We start from the raw sequence: 24,295 nt of genomic DNA, 5'->3' as shown, positions 1-24,295 counted from the left end.
TTTCTGCAGATGAAAAATTATCTAGGACTACAAAGGCAAAATACATAAATAGCAACTAAATCTGTATCAAAGTGTCTGCCCCTTAATCAAATCCTGTCAGAACAGTTTCATTTTTCTAGAGTGAACGTAGCAACCTCAGAAGTCACAGCAATGGACTATTTCCAAATATCAAGCTCCTCAGGGATGTTTCTCTGCCTTACCCACCAATCCACCAATTAATGGTAAGAGGAAGCTGTGCCACCCCAAGAAATTGAGAAGATAATCCCTGCTCTTTTAAATGGGTATGAAGTCTTTTCTCACTGTGCAATTCTACTGCACTTTTCAATCAAACAAAAGCCAAAAACAGAAAGTACTTTTCTCTCTTTTTCTCAGTCACAATATTCACGTAAGTCAGTTCTATGGGCTAAAGAGGAAAGTTAAGTCATTCTAAGTTCCTAATGCAACATTCATTTGAAACATACAGTAAAAAAACACTTGAGGTGAGGTCAGCAGGTACTGTAGAGCACAACAGATGTGCTGAAATCACCAGCTCAGCCAGAACACAAATCTCATAGGTGTCTTTTACTCATCTCCTTTCTCTATCTTCCCCCTGGTGTGACAGAAGTGCAGCTCTTGCAAAAAGCACTAATGGAACATATGCTTCTTGAGCTTACATTTTGCAGACCAAGAATGGGTAAAAGAAGCAATTTTAAAGCATGTCTCTGTATGCCACAGTTTTCCATTAAGGCATGACTCTAAACCTGGGAATGACATCTAGTCCTCTGCAGAATGATACAGTAAAAAGTCCTGTACCCAACCTCTCACTCCAGGTATTTACCACTACTGGGAACTCCAGGTCAGTTTTGTTGAGTCACATTCCATATAACTGTCAAAGCCAATTCTACCAGGCCTTTGTGCTTGTCTTTAAAGCTCTAAATCCATGCACATAATATTCATGTATATCAATGCAGCTTAGAAAAGCAGAACCAAGAGGCTCAGCCCAGCAGCACGATACATACATGATTACCTTGGCTGGAGCTGACAGGACGAGGCAGAGAGGGAGAGGAAGGACGAACAGTAAGAGAAGAACAGTTTGATTTGGAGCTGGCAGCAGTGAGCCTGGAGTCCTCACTGATCTAATAAAGAAAGTATGCAGCAATTAAAGAAAAAAATCTAAATACACAGGACACATGAGATCCTGAGCTAAAATAAGTCTACACAAGCTTTCTCAATTTTAGTAAAAGGAAAGTAAGTGCCAGCTTTTTTTTTTTTTTTTGTGGGGGTGGTCACCTCCTCTAAGTCTCCATTTTCACACTAGGTGAAATTCCACTAAGAATTCTTTTAGAGAAGTCACTCTGATCACTAACTAATCACTGTATTAACAGAATTGCCAGTTTCACAAGTCAAAAGAATGAAAATAGGATTTCTACATTGCAAAGACAGAACCTCTTCTGTTCCTAAGTTGATTTCCAAACCAAGAATAACCAACTACACAGCACACAGCCAGGTATGTGGGAAGGCAAGGAGAATTCAGATTTCTGATTCTCTCCCACTGCTGAATACCCACAGGATGAAAGTTTGGGGAAGTGATTTCAGTACTCTGCAACGCAAGCAGTAAAATCAGAGCTCTGCAATACTTGTATAAGATACAAAATATGGCTGTTAAGGTCGACTGTGAATTCATGTGTGCACCATTAAATCATTCTATCTTTTCCTCCCACTTCCTCTCTCCCAAGCCAGCCCAAAAAAGGAAGGTCAGATAACTACCAAAACTGCAACGAAAACTAAATAGGCAAAAGAGGCAACATTAAAAGTTTATACCACACTAAAATACAAAGCATGAAAACTTCAATGCTAAGGAAAATTTAGTGCATTCTGCTTATATCTAGATAGTAATTTTGTAAGCTTTTGTATGCTGCACATACTATTTCTCTCACAGCACCAGACTCACCTTTTTATCAGAATTGCTGAGTTTGTATTTCACCTCCTTTGCTTTTTGAATAGCTTTTAGCACTTCCACCGTGTCTAGTTCCTTTTCTGTGGTAACAATGTTATCCAAACAAACCTAAAAAAAAAACAAGACGTCTAAAAGTATTGAAAACGAAGCATTCTGCAATTTTTCTTAATGAAATAATCAAAAATTACAACAACTTAATACAAACTATGTACATCTTTGTAACCATTACACAGAAACAATTACCACATTAGACCTTGAGGTAACATTAATTTAATGGAAAATTTGTTAAGTTTAACACTGTTCCAGCACAACAATGTTTCAATGTAAACAGACTGTTACCCAAGGAGGGCAGGGTAACATGTCATTTACATCCAAGAGCACAGCTGTGTAACATTAATAAGGTTACATTCTTCAAACACCTTCTCCGATGCACACTAAAAACTCTTCAGGTTTTTAGAACCTTTGCACCACTTTCCTCACTAGGCTGAAAAGAGGATTAGAAGAGCAGCACTGGGGCTCACCTCAGAGGCCCTGTCTCCAAACTGAGCGAGTACTTTGGTCCGGTAATCAGGGATGATGCTCAGGGGGTTGCTGGATAACATCACCTTTTCTAAGCATGGGAGGTTGCCGATATTTTTCACTTCATCAATCTGAAAGTATTTCAATAAAAGCATGACTACAGACTGGCAAAATGAAAATGAGCACACAGACTGAGCATTTCTTGCATAGATTACATACATACAACAACCAGGAAAAATCACTACAGTCACTTTTATTTATTTGCATTTTGATCCACTAAAATAAATGGCTTGTGATCTAACACATTTTGACACCAAAAGTTAAGTTACCTGTTCTATTTTGTTGTTGCTCAGATCCAAGTTGACTAATGAGTACAGTTTGTTAAGACCACACAGTCTTTCCAGCTGATTTCCTGCTAAATTCAGAGTTTTGATGTTTCCCAGTTTTGTGTGAACACCTTCTAGTGATGTAAGTTTGTTGTAGGATAAGTCCAGGTGAACAAGGTTGTACAGATGCTACAACAGCACAAAACATTCATGTCATACATCAATTAAAACTGAACAAAGATGCTATCTTATGGCTGGCTCATAGCATGAAAGGCATGACATGAAATTGTTCATTACAAAGGCTAAAGCTTGTAGAAAAGAAATTTCCTCCCCTGCATTTTCACTATGCATTCACCATGCATACAGCTGGCAGTGAATAAATTTAGTTAAGAACAAAATGTCATATGTCAATATTTGCAAAGAAATTAAAATATCCAGGAACAGTTAAGAAATGTATCATTAAAAGAGTACTTGATGTTACAAAGAAGCAGCTATTTGGGCATAAACTATTCTCCATGAAGAGAGCAACAAAATTCTGAAGCATGAAGCTCTGTGTTCTAAGGTCTCAGACAGTTGGGTAAAAAGTCACCTTTAAATGCATCACTCACCTGTAAATTTTCTACCAGAGACACCCCATTGTGACTCAAATCCAGGAACTCAATCTTTGGAATTAATTTCTAGAAGGGGAAAAATAATAAATGTGTTAAATGCACTTTAGTTTTAAGTCAGGCCACAGCTCCTTCACTATCTCCTGACCAACACAAGCAACAGAGTCTCTTTCCAGCTTCTGGCATTAAGAAAACATTCTGTGTGACTTGGTGCCAAAAAGAGGTGACTCCTGCTCTTAAGAAAACCAGGTTACTCTGAGGGGCACCGTTAAGCTTTAATCTGAAACCTGGTTTCTTACGGAAGATAAATTATTTATTCTACTTTATCCCCACTAACTATGGATCAAACTCACTAATGCTGCTTTGGTCTTACCAGACAGATAAACCAGGGGATTTATGCTACATACACACCTAGATAAAGACAGTACTACCAAAATCCACAAGAAGTCGATTACTGATTACATCAGCCAAGGACTAAGGGTCACACAAACTTGTAGAAAATGCATTTTAACTCAGAAATCCTTTTACTTTTGGAGATCTCAAACCTTGAACTTGATGCTGAATACTGACATCAGTGTTTTGCATCTGCTTTATTTTGGCTGTAAACTCAGCATTGATTTGCCCTATAGTTAAGACCTGCACACAGATCTGAAGTATCTTAAATCCACACCACAAAAAATCATGAACAAGATAATTATGCCCCAAGTATATGATGTCTGGTTGAGCTACACATGTAACTATTTCCTGCTTAACAAGAGTAGCTCAAGTAAAAAACTGTGTTCATATTTTACCATGTTTTTGTGATGAATGTTATTTTTTTTCTTAATATCTGATTAACAAAACATAATACTATGTTTTATGTTCTGTACTGGCAAAATACTCCAAATTTTGTTTTCATGCTTTTCATATTGTTTTGATGTCAAGAAAGCTGCCAGCAAGTCACAGATTTTTAAATATGCAGGAAGCTTCAGCCTTGATAACAACTCCAAAGTTGAGCTATGAGGTGTTTTTTCTTTTAAAAATAAAATTCTAAATGGCCCCTATGGCCAAGGCAAACAATAAAAGCATCTTTCAAAAAGTGAGAATTCATGGAAATGTTGCCTACAGAACACAAAATGGCAAAACTGTTCTCCTTTAGCAAAGGAAATAAAGTTCTTATAGAACAAATGTCCTAAGCACTAACTTGGGTAGTTAACCAATATAAAGTGCAACTGAAAATTCTCCAGAAAAAGCAGTAGAGCAAATTCAAAATCCTTGCTGTGTATAATGTGCCACAGATAAGCTACACTTTTTTCCACAAATTAAAAATAATATTTCTTACCACTGAATCATCAATTTCAGAGATGCTATTGTGACTCATATCCAACGTTGTTAAAGTTCTCCAGGTTGGGATAATTGCCGTCACTGGACAATTTGAATTGTCCAGTGCATCCTCTGGCTCCCACTGATCAAACTCAGAGGCCTCGGGCACCAGGATTTCCTATTTAAGAGAAGGACCACAATATTTGTCTTCAGGGAATATTCAATATTCAGGGAAAGCTAATGGTTTTGGAAACTATCCCAACAATCTCATGTAAGCAAGCATCGAAAGTATCCCTGTGAAGGGACACATCCAAAAACTTCCATCACTGAAAGTTAAGATTCTGTAAGGTTAGAAAATCCTTAGAGTTCCATGGTTTTAAAAACAGAACCTGCAGTAGGCAGGTTCAGAACACTCCATGGGCTCCAGATGGATATTTCCCCATTGTGCATGTTGGTTTTGCCTGTGTTTTCCAGAAGTAGGAACTTGCTCTTACCTTCATTGATGTTGCTGAAAATCGAACACTCAGTGTGGCCAGAGCATGTTTGGATGAAGTCAGCCCTTTGATAAGCTTTCCCCCACAATGACTGATCTATTTAAAAAAAATCACATTACAAAGTCAGAAATGTTAAGACAGACAAATGAGACACAAAAAAGGCAGCTAAAACAGCAGATTCTACAGCAATCTGCAAAGTAGTTACAGCACTCCCTTAAAATGTCGTGAGATTATCGGGTCAGAAATACTGACACTTGCTAAAGCAAGAAATTAGAAACATAACTACAGAAAAGTGAAATTCAAACATATATTTAAACAAAATTTCTCCACTGAATTTCCACCTGTCCCATGTATTCAAGGTGAAACTACCCAGGTGATTTAACAGGTCACAGCATTTTACTGTTACCAAAAAGAGAGGTATCTCAAGCTATGACTCTACCTGCAGACATTCATTTGGGGATCAGATATCCTTTTCATCATAAGAAAAAGAATACCTGGAAAGTGAGGATACTAATCTAACAATATAACTTTGTAGTCAGCTAATTACCACTAAGTTTAAGATGACAAAGTCTCTTTTTGTAGCTCAATTTGAAACATTACTGAAAATCTGCTACACCTTCTGTCCACGTCCTTCTCTGCAGACAGTCAAACATGTTGTGTAACCATAAGAATTGGCACATTTGCTGGTGTATCAAGGAAACCACACTGAACTGACAGAGCTCTTCCCATTCCTGAAAAAATTCTTCCCAGATGACCGCTGTTCATTTTTGGACAGTGTTTATTTGGGATGAAAGTGTTCATCTCGTACCAGTCAATCCAAAACCTTTCATGAACGTACAATTTCAACACACTTCAAGATCTAGAATCTTCTTCCCCTACATTCATGCTCACAGAAAAGGGGAAAATTAATACAATTCTGCAATAGCCTCTCTGCTGTGTTTGAGTCTCTCACTCTGCAGCCCATTGTAGTTTCTTTCCCACACGAGAATGACAATAAATCACTGGCTTCAGAAATACACTTCAGTTCTCAACTACCAACTGTCTCAGATCAATGAGACAATAGCATTCATGTACTAGAAAAAGTACAGCATCCAGCAAAAGTGCACAGACTACAGACTGCATGACAAAACTGGATATTCTCTCTCTCTGGAAAGATTTGAAGTGGACAAGAAAGAGCAATGAAAAAAAATCTGCAAATTATCAAGCAAGCAGCTCTACACCCAAAAGTGCACTTTCACAAACAAATTTAATGCCAGAACATTTCTGCAAATACTTGATGTACTTTTTTTCCCAAATAAAAAGAACTTTGTAATACGGGATTCTACTATAACCACTTATTAGTTCTTTAAGGCAGTGGAAAGGCACTCAGGTATAGGTTTTGTGTGAACACTGGAAATAATTTTTTCTTGAAAACCACATAGTGCAAGCTCTTCTAATTTAAATAGTGCGTCCTTATTTCCAAAACTTGTGAAAAAACATTGTTTCATAAATGAAACAGTCATCCTAAACTCTGTATTCCCCAATTCCAGCAGCAAATCAAAGCAGAGAATCACCAGTTCTGAGATATATGCAGCAGGCCTGGCATTTGCAGAGCACCTATGAATTTATGAGCAGTATCTCAGCCCTACCTCTATTTGATGAAGTGACTTGAAAATAGACAGATCAAAAGGCAAGAGATGCTCCTGAATGTTACTGGTCCCAAAAGGTCCCCCTGTTCCAGTGACCTGGCATTTAAGACATTAAAGAACTGAGTTAGTGCACACAATCCAACTTGTTCACATTCCAGTTCTATACAGGCAATGGCCCAAGGACATTTCCAAGTGGCTTGGAAAGACAGTCAAAGTTCCAACCAATTTTTCAACTATGGAATGATTCATGACACTTGCAGGCTAACTCTTCAGGAAAACAGATACTAGTTACTCCAGCTAAGTCTACCGAACTTGAAGTGCCACCTTGTGCTTGCATTCTGTAGCACATGGGGCATGCAAAAAGCAATACCAACAGGTAAGGCTGACCAAGGCTCCATTCTCAGCTGAAAATCAGTTACATTCACTGAAAACAATTTTATTGAAACCTGTGAGCCCTTCAAGTCAGCACAGTTTTCAATTCCAGTACAAGGGATGAAGTTCAAGCCATTGAAAGATGGGTTTGAAGAAAACAAGCATTACACTGATACGTATCAATAAAAATGTATCTGGTATTTCCATATGGCCATAGGAATCTGGCCTCAGAGCATGTCAGCAGCATAAAAAGGAGGTGGTTTCATTTATGTTTGCTGTGAATAGAATCTGGAGAGAAAACTTTAAAGGTTTTCTCTGGTTTTATGTATCATACAAGCTTTGACTGTGCCCACTCACAAGCATTCAGAAGAGCCAGAAATTCTTCAGATGGTGATTTTTCTAAACAATAAGCTCTTCTCCAGCCAGAAAATCCTCCCTTTAGAGGATTCTATACAAAGGATGACAAAGGCAACTGAGAAGCCCCAGGAACAGCAGCACAGCTGTGGTTTTGCTTCCCCTGATCCACCATTTGATTTCAGCTTTGAACACACGACAGTTAAAAGTGTGTTCGTTCATGATATAAAGGGGCTAAAATGAGTTTTTGAGTCAGAGCAAGTAGTGTTGAAATTACTCAGGAAAAGTCTAATTCACTTATTCGGTAGGAAAGAAAAAAGGTCAAATTGTCTCCTGACAAAAACTATCTGTTCTGAGGCCATTTTACATTTATTCTGAAGTGGCATTTTAGCTAGAAATTCAGGGCCATCTACGAAACTGAGGTTCTTTTTAGGGTTTTATTTTTAATTTCCAGATGCAGTCAGACAGTGAGAAAGAGAGCAACATTTATATAGATGCACATATGCACAGGTATTCATATACACTGGCCTACCCATAGTGCCTGCAAAGAGAGCAAGATTGAAGAGTTCAACATTTATTTCTTTACCCATCCCTACTGGCACCCAGCAAGATTCCATGGCTGCATCTATACAGAGGACACTGCTGCAAAGAGCACATCACACAGCAAACACCTTGGCTGGAGGACAACATGGATAGAAGGTTGGCAGCATAAACACCCATTTAACACTGAGCTCACCTTCAGATACTTGAGTCTACAAGTAAAATCCAGAATATGCCCTAGATCTGTTTTGGCATCTCCATTAGCACAGGTAGGTTTGCCCTGCAGCAGCTGCTGAGTGACAGCGTACAACTGCAAGGGCCTGATGGTGAAGACTTCTCCAGCCATTAAGAGCTGCTCTCCTGAAAAACAGAGTAGCTTAGGATCAAACATAATGCTGCAAGGGTTCCACAGGGATAAATGGTACATGGAAAATGTAATGATACATGTTTGTCATTTATACTCTAAGATGAAAATTGAGGTAGCAAAATAATTTTTGTTTAACACCAAAATAATTCAGGTATTCAAGTGGGCACTCGTCATACAGGCCCAATGTTCCTAATGCAACTAATGGCAAATTTCCCTCAATCTTAACTGGAATCAAAGTTCCTTTGCATATTATAAGAGTTAAAAAACTTTCTCTGAGATATCTCTAAGTTGATAGCAGTTAGGTTTTTCTATTAAGAAAATACAATACCTGCTATCTAAAATACAGACCTAAGATCTTTTGCTATGCTGCCTAAATGCAGAACTGTAGTAAATGTGTTTTTTGGAAAGTATGGGGATTTTTTGCACACTAGTACCAAAGCAAATACCCAGAACAGAAAATGCCTTATGTAATTATAATTTTACAATCCAATTTAACAGTAGGAACAGCAGGAAGCATTGTATAAAAGCCTTTCTGAAGGCACCGTAAACTCAATGTAGGCTACAGCAGCTGGAACACACACATGGAATAAATATCTTTCTTCCTTTTAGGGACACCAGTTTGATTTCATGGACAAGAAAGCATCAGCTTTTGTGATAAGCAGAGTTCTCAGAAAAGCTCTGAGGAGTAAAATTCCCTTCAGCTTCAGTGGGAGCAAGTCCAAGAGTCCAGCTGCACATGCATTACTGGGAGGTTACACTAATACAGAGCAGTCAGTGACGCATCAACAATTCTAATATCAGTGAGACTGTAGGCACTAGAAAACCAGCAAAGACTTCTTCACAAGCTTCCTTAAGATATTCCAGAATTCACTGAACAGACTCTCTGAGGTGGCCTCACCTAAAGATAATTTTCTGTCAGAAGAATCTGAAATGGCATTGCTGAAACATGCTTCACCTATCATGCCTACCATGCCTCAGCCAACTGGAATTATACAGTAGCATCTTGCATGTCCTTCAAAACAAAAATAGCAGGGATTAATCCTTTCACATGCCTCCTGCTGTTCATGGAGCAGCTGGAGCTGTTGTAGTTACAGTAAGAGCATTTCATTTTCATCTGTCAGCCTCAGAAAAGCACACCCTCAAATTAACTGACCAGAAGGTCTCCTGTTTCCTGAATTCTGGAAAAATAATATTTAGATAGGTAAAGTAATCTCTTGCATTTAATACACAGACTATCAGGACTCGCTGACACAGACCAAGCTTCCTGACAGGTTACACTAAAGCACATTGAGACAGAGGGCTTAACAAAAGCTCCTGATCACCCCTGCCACATCCTATCCCTCAAGGACAGACTAGGAGGCCCTTTTCAAAACATAAATTCATCAATTTCTTGTTTCTGACAGTGGCTGCAAGGCTGTTTCAGCTCCTCACAAAATGCAGCTTGAATTAAAGTGCAAGCAGCAAGAAAAAGACAAAAAGAAAGAAGGGGAGAAAAAGTATCAGTCAGATATGGAAGACCAGACCCCCTATTGTCTGGAGGTAAAATATGAAAGGTATGTGAATGCACAAACATAGAGGAAAACCTCCCTGGATAAATACTGCAAATTCCTTACCTTTGTGAAAGAGCTCTTCAGCCAAAGCAGCAGTGATCCCATTGATCTCCTGCAAACAATAAACCATTACAATCAAGTGTTATTTACATACTTATGGTTCCAATTTTTCAATTTGTTCCTTTAGTGAAGTACTAAAGTATCCAAAAAAAAGTAACCTTTTTTGCTGTGGTAGAGGACTGATTTTTTTTTAAACTGAAATAAGAGGTGACTGTTTCACAGATTTCTTTGTAACTTGAAAATACTTCATAAAAATAAGTTGAAATAGTTTAATTTCATATGATTTTCACTTTCAAGATGAAAGACAGTGAACTACATTAAAATAATCCCATCCTGCACACACTTAAAAGGGGCAGCAACAACATTAGCCCAACTTAGAAGACAGCTCTATTTTTAAGAAAATATTACAAGTGTAGTGTTCTTCAAATTCTAACATTAAGACTATTCTAATGCCTCAAGCACTCAACATTTCCTCAGAATATCATTAACACTGAGAAAGCTTTAGAATAACAGGTCTACAGAGAAAAAAGTGATACAAATAGTAAGTAGTCTTCTGGGCTTCAACTCTACTATGCAAACCCCTCCTTTTCTCATCATCCCTCTTCCCCCTCCTGGACCCATCCAGGTGTTCAACCTCTATTCCTGGCACTGACAACTCCAGCATGAAAGGCTGAAAACTCTCAGTGAATGGATTTGTACTTTCTAAATCTGCAGGTGCACAAAGATCAGTATTTCTCATCTGGGCACACCTCTCTCCACAAAAAGCAAATGTTCTGTGCAAATCCAGAAATAGCTCTGAGCACTTCCAACAGGTCCCTTTCAAAGGCCCACAAAAAGAACAAAATAAAACTGTTTGTGAGGGTGAAGCTTCCCCTAGACAAACATCTCATTTTAAGGCAACTGCAAAGTATAAACAGATATTATGGATCATCACCACATGAATATTTCATGACTTTACTTTGCTGACAAATACTTCATGATTCATAACAAGGGAATACATCCACAGGACATCTGCAGCAGACAGCTCAGCTCATTTGATGAGGCAAGGATTTTAGAACATCACATTCTCAGTGAAACTGAAACCCCGTTCACTAAGGATGAACAAAGCCTCCATGCCATAGTTTTGAAAACAACAAGCTCAAAGCTGTATTCCAAACAAAATTAAACAAATCTGATTCGCATTTGAATAAGCCAATTACACTCATCTGGCAAGCACAGACTTAATTGAAAACTCTACTCTGTATCTCTTTTGTCATCTGGGACACAGAGCCAAAATTTTTTTCTATGTTTATAATTGGAACAAGATTATGACTTAGACTGTTCAGTGACTAGCAGGCAAAAAAAGGAACTCTATTCCTCTGTCAGATCTACAAGAGACTTCTGTCTTAGCTATAACTACTTAAATGCATCACACCCACAGAAGTCCATTGTTTGCAGGTGTCTCTGAACAGCAGTTTGTGGGTACTCAATGCTTTTCCTGCAAAACCTTCTATATGTAAGTTAACAAACCCAATTTTCTACGATGAAAAAGACCATGCAACAAAATAAGCATCCCCACATCACTGCAGAAATCCTTTTCAAGGTCAGAGTGACCATAAGGTTCCACATTGCTGCCACACGCAACTGTTTTTCTTTGCTAGGCTGTACCCATGAACAACTAAAGGCTTTAGAATGAGTTTAATGTATTATGGCTGGTATTTCTACTCCATTTTGTTCTATCAATCTAGGAAATAAAATTAAATAATCCTTCCTGGAAATACTACAAAAGAAGAATGGACAAAAATATTGTAGCCTTCCTACATGAATTAATGAGGCAATATCAGGGACTATAAAGGCTTCAGCATGTACATGGGTTGTCTGGTAATGAAGATATTTTAAAAGATCAAAGTTCTGCAGAAAGGTCATATTTTCCAGTAGAATTACTGTGGTAAATATTTAGCTTTTCTCTTGAATAATTAACACTTTTTTTGGTAAATATTTGAAAGTATTCTAAAGTTCAAAGCAAAAAACAATTGAGTTTACAACTAAGTCAGATCCCCCTAAAGCAAAGAAATGCAGATTAAGCAACATCTTTGCTCTTAATACCTAACAGCAGTTTAGAAACAGGGAAGCATTCATATCCACATACTGCTAGCTCTCTGGAAAAGCAAAAAAGATTACATTACAAGAGGAAAAAATAGTCCTTCTGAGAAATAAGTCAGGGGATAGGAAGAACTGCCTACATAAAAACCATGTGGAAGTTACAACACTGAAACTTTAATGAAACAGATGTCATTTACAAGGGAGAGCAGGCACAGAACAGAAAAATGATGCAATTTGCTGGTGATCACTGGAATTTTGGTCTATTTGAACAGAATTTTCCCTACATTGCCAGACATTTTTAATAAATTTAAAACCTCAAATCCATTTCAGAGGGCTTGATAGTTACAAATCTGTGCTTCTCTCTCAAGTCTGCAGGGCAATAGCAACACTGTGGAATAAACTTTCTACTGTTTTTATCTAAGAAACTCTGAAGTCTCACCAGCATCATTATGTTCATTCCTATCCCTCATTATTCATCTCGACACTAAACCAGGCATTCCTTTGTTGCTAAAACTTAATTAACACCTAATGGATCACTTGTGACCAATTTCTGAAGCTTTTCTATGAAACCATGGAGGGCCTTCTCAAAACAACCCACCCCAAAGTGATTACTGATTCTTCTTTCCATTCAGTTCTCCAGTGCTTTTTCCTCTTTATGAAATTCATTCACCCCCTTACAACATGATGCTGTAAAAAAGCCAAATTACACACAAGAGATGAACAAATTGCAACCTGAACATGAGATCAACTAATTGCTTCTTGCTTCAAGTACCCTTTACCGTAACATTCTGTCTGCTGGAGCTATTTCTCCAAAGGCCACTCCATCATTGTGCTTCCACAGACAAGCATAATTTTTCTTCATTTGGGCTACTGGAAACTGTTTCAGTGTGAACCACAGCTCCAACCATTAGCCACTAAGTAGGGGTTGTGGATCCATTATGCAATGATCATTTGAGAGCCAGCACTTTTGACTTCAGCCTAACCAATTCAGCCTCACATTTATTCACAGCTTCCAACTCTCCTGCCAGCATTTATTTTCTCTTCTTAGAGTCCCTGCCCACACTACTTCCCAGCACAGTGTCTACTGCAATAAAAAGTGGTGTCAAAAATCTAAAAAATATGCTTTGTTATAGTGTGCAAAATGTTGAAAATGAACCATTTCAGCAAATCCATGAAGATTCCACAGAATTCTCTCCAAGTCAGAGAACTAGGGAAAGACACTCAGGCCTCTATTCAAACACTGAAAACATAACTTACATATAAATGAAAGTGTAAGAAGTGTGACAAAACTTTTGGTGCAGTAACAGGGAACTTGAGCAGCAGAGTTTGCAGGTAGATCTCCAGTTCCTTTTGTCTTTTCTCCACAAGGCTTTTGGAATTTTTTCCAATGATCTTCTTTGGAGGTAACAGATTTTTATCTATTTTCTTCTCTGAAACAAGCTAAAAGACAAAGACCAGAGTTAATACCTGACACGCCATCTGAACTTAAAGAAAAGATGCAATGGAACATATTAGGTACATGTTGCCTGATCCTGGGAAGATCCAAAAATAAAATTACTTCAGTAAATTTAGCTACTGCCTTCAAAGTGTTAGGTATATTCAGAAAGAACATTTTGTCATGGAATGATCGGAGTTTAGTAAGTGTCTGCTCAAAGAAGCACTCATAGCACCAGGGCAGAATGTAACAAATGTGATAAAGCAACAATGTAACCAGTGCATTTCTGAGAAAGCAGAACACTCTTGAACAATGTAGACTTTTCCTGATTTTTATTTGTTTTTTTACCAGCACTGGTTGGTAACTGTCCCATGCTACTTTTAAGGACATTTTTATCATCCACCCTGATGAGACTTTGGTCACCAAATCAGCTGATCATAAACATCCTTCTTAGCAAAAAGTTCAATGACTCCAGCTGGAACTGTCCCCTCTTGACGCAGCTTCCACCCAAGGCTCAAGTTGTCCAGGTCAACCTCACCCAGTTCAAGGGGGGAGTGTAACAGGGGCAAGTAATAATGTTCTCACTAAAAGGACTTAGTCTGCAGTTCAGATGGCATCTGAAAGATCTTCTCTCTCTTTACCAAAGAGAGAAATTATATAAACCATTTTGTAAAACAGAACTACAAGAACTGTACTGTTTTGTAAGAGATCAAGGGCAGTTTTTAACATTCTTTACCTTTTCATGCAGGTCATGGAAATCACTGTAACGATGTTTGACTGTCCACTGATGATTGCCAACACTGACCTGAATAATGTACACCTGAAAAGACAAAATTCAAGTAAGGATATTGCAAAACATTTGCTTCAAAAAGAAGCTGTCTGTGAGACCTGCTGGTAGATGGAGCGCTGTAAGGTGGGTCTATATTCTGCAAGAATCAGACCTAAGGAAACTCAAACCCCAGCTCTCAGGTGACTTTGCTTTGTGGGATTCCTGATCTCACTCACGAGGGTGCTCCACAACAAGAACATGCAGATGCCTCAGTGTAAAGCAAAGGCCTGAAACCCAAAGGTTAACAACCAAGGGCTCTAAGCTACTTCTTTCTCTAAAAGTTTCTGCAAACTGAAGTTGGTATATGCAGCTACCCACAAGCCTGAGACAGCAGCTTCCCTTCTCCCACCTACCAAGTTCCACAATGGGCAGAGGAACTTGACATCCTACTGTCACTTCAGTTAATCAGAAATCTGGAGCTTAACCCTTGAGAAAACTGAACAAACCCTTTGGTTGGGTGGATGCTATTTTATTCCTTTTAGGGTAAAAAGCACACAAGACATCTTCCTGAAGAGTTACTGTGCCCAAAGAATCACTACAATTATCTAAAGCAGCTCAACATCTCCTAACACAAAACTAAGTATTTTTAGCCATGAATGTACCAAAGCTTTTCATTCTAGGTGACTTTCTGGATTGAACAGTACTGGTTTTGCAGGAAACTCAGCCTGCCTTTAGATATACCAGAAACAAGCCATCCCAAAGACATTTTAAAGGTGCAAGATAAAACACAAGCAGAAAATAAACAAAGCTCTACAAAACCAGTTCCACAGCTACTTGAAAACAACAAATTAAATAAACTAGATTATCCAATTCAACTATAATCTTTGGAGAAAACAACTTATAATCAAATCTTGAAAGCATTTAATACAGTTGAGAACTTGCTTACTACCACAGATCACCCAGAGCTGACTCATAGCTGCTATGAGGATGATACACATCTAGTTGCTAAACCCACTTGAGAAAACAAAAAGCATCAACAGTTTCAATCTGTTACATAAAAGACCAGTTTTCACTTACTGCAAGTACACAGCAGTACAATGTCAAACATTAAATAGAATACCACCTGCATTTTAGAAGATGAACTATAGTTCATGGCAGTTTTATTTTTGTAAGCATTTGACACTGGCTCACTGAACAAAACCCAAGCCCTACAGAGAAGCAAACCAAGATGTCTGACTAGTGCACACAGTGAATGACACATCAGTGCTGGGATGAGCACTGGAAACACAGAAGGATGCCCACACAGAATTATGGACTCAATTAAGGCCTGTATCTGCTCTTCTGTCATGTTCTGTTGGGAAAGAGCAGATCAGGATTAATCATTGTGCACTAGTGATAAACCAGAACAGGATTGACACCAGCATTCAAGAGCACCTCATAACCCTGAGGAAAACAAGGAGAGACTCAAAGAAACTAAACTTAGAAGTAAAGAAGTACTACATTTATAAGCCATCATAAAAATACCAGTTCTTTTGAAAAGCTGACTGTGCTAAACTATGGCAGAGCAAGCAGCACATCTAAACGGAATGCACTTTGAGTACACAAGGCATGAAACCTCAGACTAGACACTGGAAACTCAGTAACCTCACATGTCCCAACTGACAACTCACCAGGTGAGCAAGGAAATCCCTCCTCTCTGCATAAAACACAGAGTAAATTTGTAATAAAGGTTTAATATCCTTTTTCTGAAATGGTAAGCACTGACCACTTCTAGAAACACAGCACTTAGTGAAATGGACAGTCTGGTTGGGAAAGCACCTGTTAAAGTGAGTGTTTGCATGCACTGATACAATTCCTTAAGTTAAGTCTTTAAAGAACTACAGCTTTTCCCATCTAGAAGGCAGCCAGAGCAGGCAGTACATATTTACCCCCCAAACAGCATCAGTATGCAGACAGCAACTGATTTCACATCAATCCACAAGCTACCATTATCCTGAAGAATAAACATATAAATGCAATATGCTGATGTGCATATTAAGACTTGTCTTAATATAGAAACAAATAATTTTAAAGCAAAAAATCCCCTTAGATATCTTACTGTTTTAGGAGCTTAAGTTCATCATCAACAAATTTTGAGTGCACTAATACAACAAGGCTGACAGCTTAAGCTAAGGTTCTCCAAGGGCTGCCTGTCACACCAAGTGCTAAAGGAATACAAGGACAAATGATGACATCCTCACACTGCACTTTCTTGCAGACATAAATAAATACACCATGTGAAATCCCCACCCATCCTTACCCATCCTGCATTTCTATTGAACTAAAACACAAAACCCTTTCCTTTCACAGGATTTCCTCCTCCACCTGTCTTTACCAAACCCTTCTGTATAGAAAGTTTTGTCCATCTTTCTATAAATCAGTTCTTTTGGTTACGTTCTACTTTGTAAAGTGTTTAGTGTATTTCCAGTGCTGTATATTTTTTTTCTTCCTAGCAAGCCACTACAAGCTCTTTTCAGTTAAGAGCTCATACCACAAAACAGCATCCCTTCATCTTCCTAAATACTGAGGGATGAAAGACCTACTAAACATTTTTAAACCAGCTGTAAAATGAACAGCGATTCCAGACTGTTTTTTGTTCACTCCCTAGACACAGTACAAAAACCTGCCCACCTCGCTTAACATGGAGAACTTGCATTTCTAGTGTGTCTCATCCCACTGCACATGCTTCAGTACTGTAAAAAACCAAAACAACAACCCAACACTTAAATGACAGAGCTCTCCACAGGATCCACAGGAAGCCTGGGACACAGGTGTGACGACAGCCAGCAGGTCCCAAATTCCAGAGCAGTGATGCAGCCACATCTCCTCCTCCCTGCCTCATCAAGTAGACAGACAATTTACACTCATTCAAGGAAGCAAAAGCATATTCCTTAAACACCGAAGTTAGTATTTATGTTAAAAACAGCTGCAAAAAACAGGAAAAGCAGGAAGGCAATTTTAGGCCAAACAAATGCATAGCAGGAAACAAACGAAGCACTGACAGCCTTGAGGCCTTCTATTCAAAACCAGTCTTCAGTCAGCATCAGCTGGACCAGCACACTCAGGAGAAACACCCTGTAGAAGCTGTAGAAGGCTCATACCTTACTAACCAAACAGAAAATATATCAACCAGTGCAGGATTTTTTCCTGCTGGATTTACCCATACCTTGCCTTTCAGGCTAAAAACTCCAACAAGAACCACGTTTTTGAAAGTACCTTCAATGTTACACAGAACTGTGGGCCTCCCTAGTATATTCTACAAGATCTAATATCACAGCTGTCAGATGGATGTCTTTACAGCCCCTTCTGCTGAGACTGAACTCTGAAATACTGAGTTCACCAGGAAGCTCATATGCCACTGGAAAAAAAACTCTTTTAAAAACAAGGATGCAAATAGGATAACTGCCACCTGACCACATGGTAATAGATGAAGATGCAGGCTGCTACAGCTGTACTTCCTTTCTTACCTTTACCAGATTTGACTTTTACACCATTTAACAATCTGGTGCAGGTCTCTGTCATGTCCTTGAGCAGCTCTCAACTAATTATGAACATTAAACACATGATGTTTTTTTCAAAAACTTTTCACCCTGTGATGAATTTTGTAAAACTTCTGCTTTCATTTAAAGATCTATTTCCACATTTCTAATGGCATGGACTTTTCTCATAAAAGCTGACAGCAGCCTTGGAGTCCTGCTAACAGCTTCAGGTTTATACACAGGCAAGCTTAGTACCAACATGCCTTCAAAAATGCAGCAAGAGAATCAGTGGCAGACCTTGTCTTTCATACACTCTATTTTTAAAGCTCCCAAGAAAAATGGCATTAAAGTAGCATGGTACTTCCGTAACCACTAAAGAAAGAAATCTAGTCTTGAAAAAATAAGCTTCTCTGGGCTTAGCTGCAGCAGCTTAAAATGCTATCCTCAACTATCAGCTAATCAGATGATCACTACCTGCAGAGTTACACACCTGAACTCCAGGTCTATCTAGAACATTAATGGCATTACCGAAGGGTGGCCCTACCACAGCACTTGTCTGCAGGCTGAAGCAGCAGAGGAGCTCCTGTTTCACCTCCTGCACCATAACTTCTAGAGAGATAAGAGGGCAGATGACACTGATATTTTCTCAACTGAATGCACTTGATTTTCTCATTCACTGGTATTGCATAATACTGATGGAAATTCTCAACATCAGCACTGCTGAGTTTTGGTTCACACCTGACACGGAAGTTTCCAGTCCCCAAGCCACAGGTCTCACTGGGCCCCTCGGCTGACTGAGGGATGAGCCACATCCTAACGCACCCTCAGTCACACCTCAACAGCAGTGGTACCATTTCTGAGAATACACATCATGCAACTAAGAGAATGAGCTCAGGCGCCTCTCAAAAATTCATTTCAAGCTTGTAGCAAACTCCTTCACTGAATGCTCCATATGTTTTTGCCTGTTAATATGACCACCTGAAAGTCATTCCCACAATCCTGTTTCAAGGGTCACCACCTGGGAAGGAGTTAGCTCTTCATGTGCCACAGCTGTGTAAAGCTCTGTCCTATTAACAACTCAGAAACCACTCTCCCGTTGCTCTGTTTTCCCTTTACAGAGGCAGGATCGTGAAGTGTTACTTGTATCCATCAAACAACTTTCCAAATACTGTCTTTCCAAACCATTACTCCCATTTTCCTTTTCTTTCCCACAGCAGAAAGCCTAATGTAATCCATGTGCATTCTAGCAGAAAAAGGTCTTTCAAATCACACGAAAATAAGGCAGAAGGAGAAAACATTTTTTTTTAGTTATATAACTAGAGAGTGGTGTGCTCAAGACATTTTTGTGAGGTAAGAGAAAACTGGTCTATCCTAAGTCATCCGATTTCCTCTGGAAATAAGATCAGAGGGGTTTTTAACGATACTTCCATGCGAAGGAAAGATTTCCTGCTTTGTTTAGTCCAGCTTTGGAAGCTATGCTTACTCGATAGCAATCTTCCATAAACATACGCACATACACATAGATACGTACGGGCAAGAACATGACATTTGCTCACGGAGCCTCCGCCTCTCCCAAAGAACCAGTGCTACGCGGAGCTCGGGGCCGCTTTTCCCGGCTGAGCCCGGCTCCCACGCGGCTCCTTTCCCCGAAGCCCCTCGGAAACTTGTGCCAAAGGTCTCGCTCCCTCCACAGCGTGGGCACAGCTCCGGCCGGGCGCTGCTGCCGGAGGCAGCCCTGCCTCACCCGCTCCCCCGGCAGGCTGAGGCGGAGGGCTCGCTGCCCACATCCCCGCTGCCCGCACGTCCCGCACGGCCTCCCCGCTCCGTACCGTGTATGTCTCCACCAGCTCGGAGCCCAGGACTCGGGCCTCCCGCGGGGGCTCCTCGCCGTCCTCGCCTCCCGCCGCCGCCTCCATGTCGCCGGGAGAAGCGCCGGGGCGCAGCCGCTCAGGCCGTCACGGCTCCCCCGCGGCCGCCGCCGCCACCCGCACCCGCCGCCCGCCCGGCCCGCACCGCCGCCGCCGCCATCTTGGCTCGACCCCCCTCAGGGTGCGGCGCGCCCCGCCCGCGCCGCTTTATGGGCACCCGGGGCGGGGCTCGTGCGGGGGCGGGGCCAGTTCGGGGGCAGGGCCCGTGTGGGGGGCGGGACTTGCTGCTCTCGGGGGTGGGGCTTAGGCTCTCTGGAGGCGCATGCGCACTCGCTGTGCCCGGGAGGCGTCGGGCAGTGCGGTGCAATGCAAACCCATGGAATTCAATGAAATAGAATCCAATACAATGCAATCCCATGGAATCCCACGGAATAGAATCCAATCCAATGCAATCCAATGCTGTCCAATTCAATACAGTGCAATGCAATGCAGTCCAGTACAATCCAATGAATCCAACCCAGCCCAATCCAGCCCAATCCAGTGGGATGCAATCCCTGCAGTGCAGACCTGCTGAGGGCCATCCCAGCGCTGTGGTTGTGACACTGCCCCAGCTGCTGGCAGCCCCTGGTACCTGCTTGTGACCACCAAGGGCTGCTGGAGGCTGGGACACTGTCACGCCGGGCTGAGTGAGGTGCCACGGCAGTGATTGTGTGACAGAGCTGCCTGGTGCCACCCCAAAAACAGGGCTGAAGAGCTGGGCTGATGGGCCAGACCTCAGCAATGAGCCCAGAGTGAACTCGGGGTGTTGTTTGGGGTGATTTACTGACAGCACAGACTTTACTTTCACCGTCCCACTGAGCACGGGGAAGTGTTTCAAGCCTGTGCACACTAAAGGATCTTGTCAAGAATTTGTAACAGAAGCGGAGAATTTGAAAGATGGCAAGCAAACCTCCTCAGCCTTTTCTCCTGAGCTGAACCTGAGTCGCCGTGAGGGGGATTCATACTGTGGCAACCTTTCTGACAGTGTGCACCCCAGGAACAGAAAATTGCAGGAGAAAGGATATAATGAGTTTCTTTTGGAGTACCTGAGTGTATTAAAATTGAGGGGTTATCTAAAAAGATTATGTTTTGGCAGAAGGATGCATCAAGCATCCATCAAGGCTTTGAAATATACTCTGTGCTATATTACAGAGGGATTATGTTTTGGACCATCAAGTCTAGGAGATTTTGTTAAAAAGTAACTTCCAGCAAAATGAAAGCAGCATCTTCCTTATGCTACTTAAGAGAGCATGCAGTTAGCTCATTCTGGTGTCATTAATTACAAAAGTGCAAATGCCCTGGCTGGATGTGTGGAGCTGCAGGAGCAGTGCTGGTGTCTTGCAGACGCCAGCAGGACTGTGGTGGCAGATAAGGAAACACACCTTTGCAAGCAGAACTGGAAAAAACCCATTTTGGGGTTTTTTTCACTGAAAAATGTTTTCCTTTGGTCAGGATGCAGCCGAAGGATCATGTGTACAAGGACAAAACACAGAGTACAGGCAGCCCAACAGGGAATTTCTAATGCTGTCCCAGCATCAGGAACTGCTGCTGAGCTCAGCCTCTCCATGAGATAATAACTGGGTTTGGAGAGCAATTTTAATTAAGCTTCCTCTGAATGTCCCATCCCCTTAATTAAATAACAATTTGCAGCCCTGGCGTGGCTGTCGGGTTTGATCAGTGCCTGTCTCCTCCTCCTAAAGCAGCTCCTGCCTGCAGGCACAACAGTGGCTCGTGGTGTGACAGCCCTGCCCTGGCTCTCAGAGAGGAGGAAACGACAGGAGCAATGTGGCTGGGGAAGGGGGAAAAATGGGTCTTCCCTCAGCTAAAATGTTCCGAGTAGGGTTCAGGAAGCCATAAATTAAAGATTTTTGCCATTGCTGGGTCTGGACTCTCTCAGGGCCATGTGTCCAAGGCAGGGAAGGGGGATGTTGGAGGATTTTGCTGCAGTTTGTAGCCATGACACAGCCCAAGGAGCCCTGCAGACATCCCTGATCTCAAAATTGCAATTTAGTTGGGCTTTTGCCTTTTATTTCCTTATATTTGACCTCAAGAATGCCTCAGCTAGCTTTGCAGTGGGTTACAGCTGCTTGGAAATGAGAACCTGAAATGAAGTTTTGGAGGAAAAAAGCTCAGTAAAGCTTTCCAGTTGTCTTGATAGCTTGGAGTGACTGACAAGTGAGATGGCATGTCAGGATGCAGCTGGAGCTAACAGGCTGTACCTGACCTCAGTGACAGCCGGTGTGTCACCGAGCCAGCCATGCCCAGATTAAGGGCACTTGTGCTGGCAGCCCTCCTCGGGCTATAGATAGCCACACTCCCTCTCTGCCATGGGGCTCACGTGAGGAAGCAAAGGAAGCAGCAGGAGAGGGTGGTTTTCCCTCAGAGTACCCCATCCCTGCAGTGGCCACCCCCAGGGCTTCACATGGCAGAGGCTCTGGGTTTCCCTACAAAACCCCAATTCCCAATTCTTTTGTAAGCAAACAAGTTAGGAGAGCCAGGGGGATGCTGGAAGCTTTGTCTCCAGGCAGCCGGCGGGGAGGCAGGGGTTGGCATGATGCCACTCGCCTGCGCCTCCTTCCCTGGGAGGAACATCACCTCCTGCTGCCAGATGGGATTTCATCCTGTCCTCTGGGCTCAGCTCTGTTTTGTAAGTCCCTGCTCACATCAGATGTTCGCAGAAGTGCAGCTTTCCCATGTCAGTGTGTAGGGTGGCAGTGGCCCAGATTTCCCCTCTCGAAGCACACAGAGACCCTTCCTCCACATCCCAACCTGAATTTCATCCCAGATCTCTCCAGCAGATCTTCTAAAGGCAATGTCAGAGCCCCCCCTCCTGCGCTACATTTACCCTAAATATATTCTGACGCAGCTCAGGGGCTGTTTTCAGGGTGACTCAGAGCCATCACTTCCCAGGATGGAGGGACAGGGCCAGGCGTGATTCCTCAGCCCCTGCCCTGGTGCCTGGTAGAGCTGCCACCTGCCACCCCACTGTCTCTGCAGTGAATCCCAAGTGGGGAGAAGCAGCCAGGGCTGGGGCTTGCCTTGGGGCAGCACTTCCTTGGGAAGGTCTCTCTGGGGTTTCCCAGGAGGTTTTGGGTGATGGTTTGGTTCTGGGGGACAGCAGGTCTCCCATCTCAGCCTGTGCTGTCACCTTAGATCAGGTTCCAATGCCCTTTAACAAAATTACTACTTCCCTCTGACACTTTTCTGACTTTTGAGTGTTAAAGGCAACCAAAATATTAAATACATTCAAATTAGGAAGACTAACTGCTTCAAAAATCAATTCCTTAAATGTAATAATTTTCCTTTTTATTCCATCTGCTACCCCTGTGCTGAGCAGAGGCAGGGCTGGGCTGCAGCCTGGGAAAATCAAGGCCAGAAGGTGCCCAGAAGGCCACAGTTCCTACCAGGCTCTGCAGTGAGTTAATCTTTCAGGACTCAAAAACTGGGATGGATATGATGTGGGGATGGCTTTGTGCTCACCTGCATCCCCACTTTGTGCTGGCACCACCTGGCTCCCTGCTTAATGCTGCCTTGGCTTGGACATTCCATAGGGACTGCAGCACGATTCCTCTTCAGGAGGCATTTTTGGAAAAGATGGAAACTAACAGTTGCATTAATTGCACTTTCAGTTTTGCAAACTAATTCTTAAACGAAGCAGCTGGAGGTGAGACTCTGCCACCCTGAAGTGTCAGAGCTCTCTGGACACAAGAGGGAGTCCTGAATCATTAAAAAAAGAGGTTTGTCTTTGGTTGCTGTGGATTAAAACACTTTTCACTGCACTGAGAAAAGTGCTCATCACTTGGAGGCCTTTGGCATGTTTTGCTCTCCACCATGGCGTGGTAGATCTGTGATAAATCCACAGTAAATCCAGGAGTGTGGAATTTAGCCATTTTCAGTAGGGACAGGTCAGCTTGCTGGCTGGGTGAAGGGAATCATGATTTCCTAAAGGGCTGGCAATTATCCCTGGAATCAAACAGAGTTGATACCTCCATTTTGATAGCTGATCCCCACATTTTGCAGCCCCAGCTGAAAACAGAAGACTGGGGCAAAGCTCCGTGTGTCTCCACACTTCTCTCTGTGGCGCTGGCACCGCACATACCCCACCATGCTCCTTACCTGCCCGCCCATGGCATCGGCCCCAGCTGCAAGTCCCCCGTGGATTTGGGGACATCCAGCAGAGGGGACGAGGGACCCTGACAACCCCTGTTCCCAGGGATATTTGCTGCTGGACAGGGATATTTTGGGACGTGTGCCTTTCCCGTAATTCCCAGTTCTGTTTGGCACAGTATAATCTTTCTAACGCAGCTTCCAGGGGGGAACACTGTGGAGGTGACACGGTGGCACGGGTCCAGTCAGGACAGCCAAGAACCGCGATACATCAGCGATTTCGGCAGGTCCTGCTGAAAAGCGGTGGCTTGATCCCACAACAAAGTCACGAGGAAACCTCCAGCTGCCGCCGAGCGGGGCTGGCCCCGGACGTGCCCCCATCCCAGGGCACGCAGGGGAGGCATTCCTGGGGGGCCGGGCA

At 42.0% G+C, this 24,295-nt stretch overlaps 1 protein-coding gene across 1 annotated transcript in view; it reads right to left on the bottom strand.

The window, feature by feature from the left end:
- NISCH (nischarin) overlaps nt 1–19,913 on the bottom strand; it is a 29,155-nt gene extending 9,242 nt beyond the window's left edge. Inside the window, exons 1-13 of the mRNA XM_023935497.2 lie at nt 19,690–19,913; nt 14,310–14,393; nt 13,396–13,578; nt 10,060–10,108; nt 8,276–8,439; nt 6,814–6,909; nt 5,186–5,281; nt 4,711–4,869; nt 3,390–3,458; nt 2,785–2,970; nt 2,458–2,586; nt 1,931–2,044; nt 1,007–1,115 (exon numbers count right to left, since the gene is read on the bottom strand). Coding sequence (XP_023791265.2) covers nt 1,007–1,115; nt 1,931–2,044; nt 2,458–2,586; nt 2,785–2,970; nt 3,390–3,458; nt 4,711–4,869; nt 5,186–5,281; nt 6,814–6,909; nt 8,276–8,439; nt 10,060–10,108; nt 13,396–13,578; nt 14,310–14,393; nt 19,690–19,776 — 1,525 coding nt within the window. The 5' untranslated portion in view covers nt 19,777–19,913. The remainder of the gene's footprint in view (nt 1–1,006; nt 1,116–1,930; nt 2,045–2,457; nt 2,587–2,784; nt 2,971–3,389; nt 3,459–4,710; nt 4,870–5,185; nt 5,282–6,813; nt 6,910–8,275; nt 8,440–10,059; nt 10,109–13,395; nt 13,579–14,309; nt 14,394–19,689) is intronic.
- Between the last annotated feature and the right edge of the window lie 4,382 nt (nt 19,914–24,295).

The sequence above is a fragment of the Cyanistes caeruleus genome, chromosome 11, assembly GCF_971803275.1.
Source record: "Cyanistes caeruleus chromosome 11, bCyaCae1.hap1.1, whole genome shotgun sequence".
In the NCBI taxonomy this organism is placed as follows: Eukaryota; Metazoa; Chordata; class Aves; order Passeriformes; family Paridae; genus Cyanistes; species Cyanistes caeruleus.
This window is presented reverse-complemented; position numbering and strand designations above follow the sequence as displayed.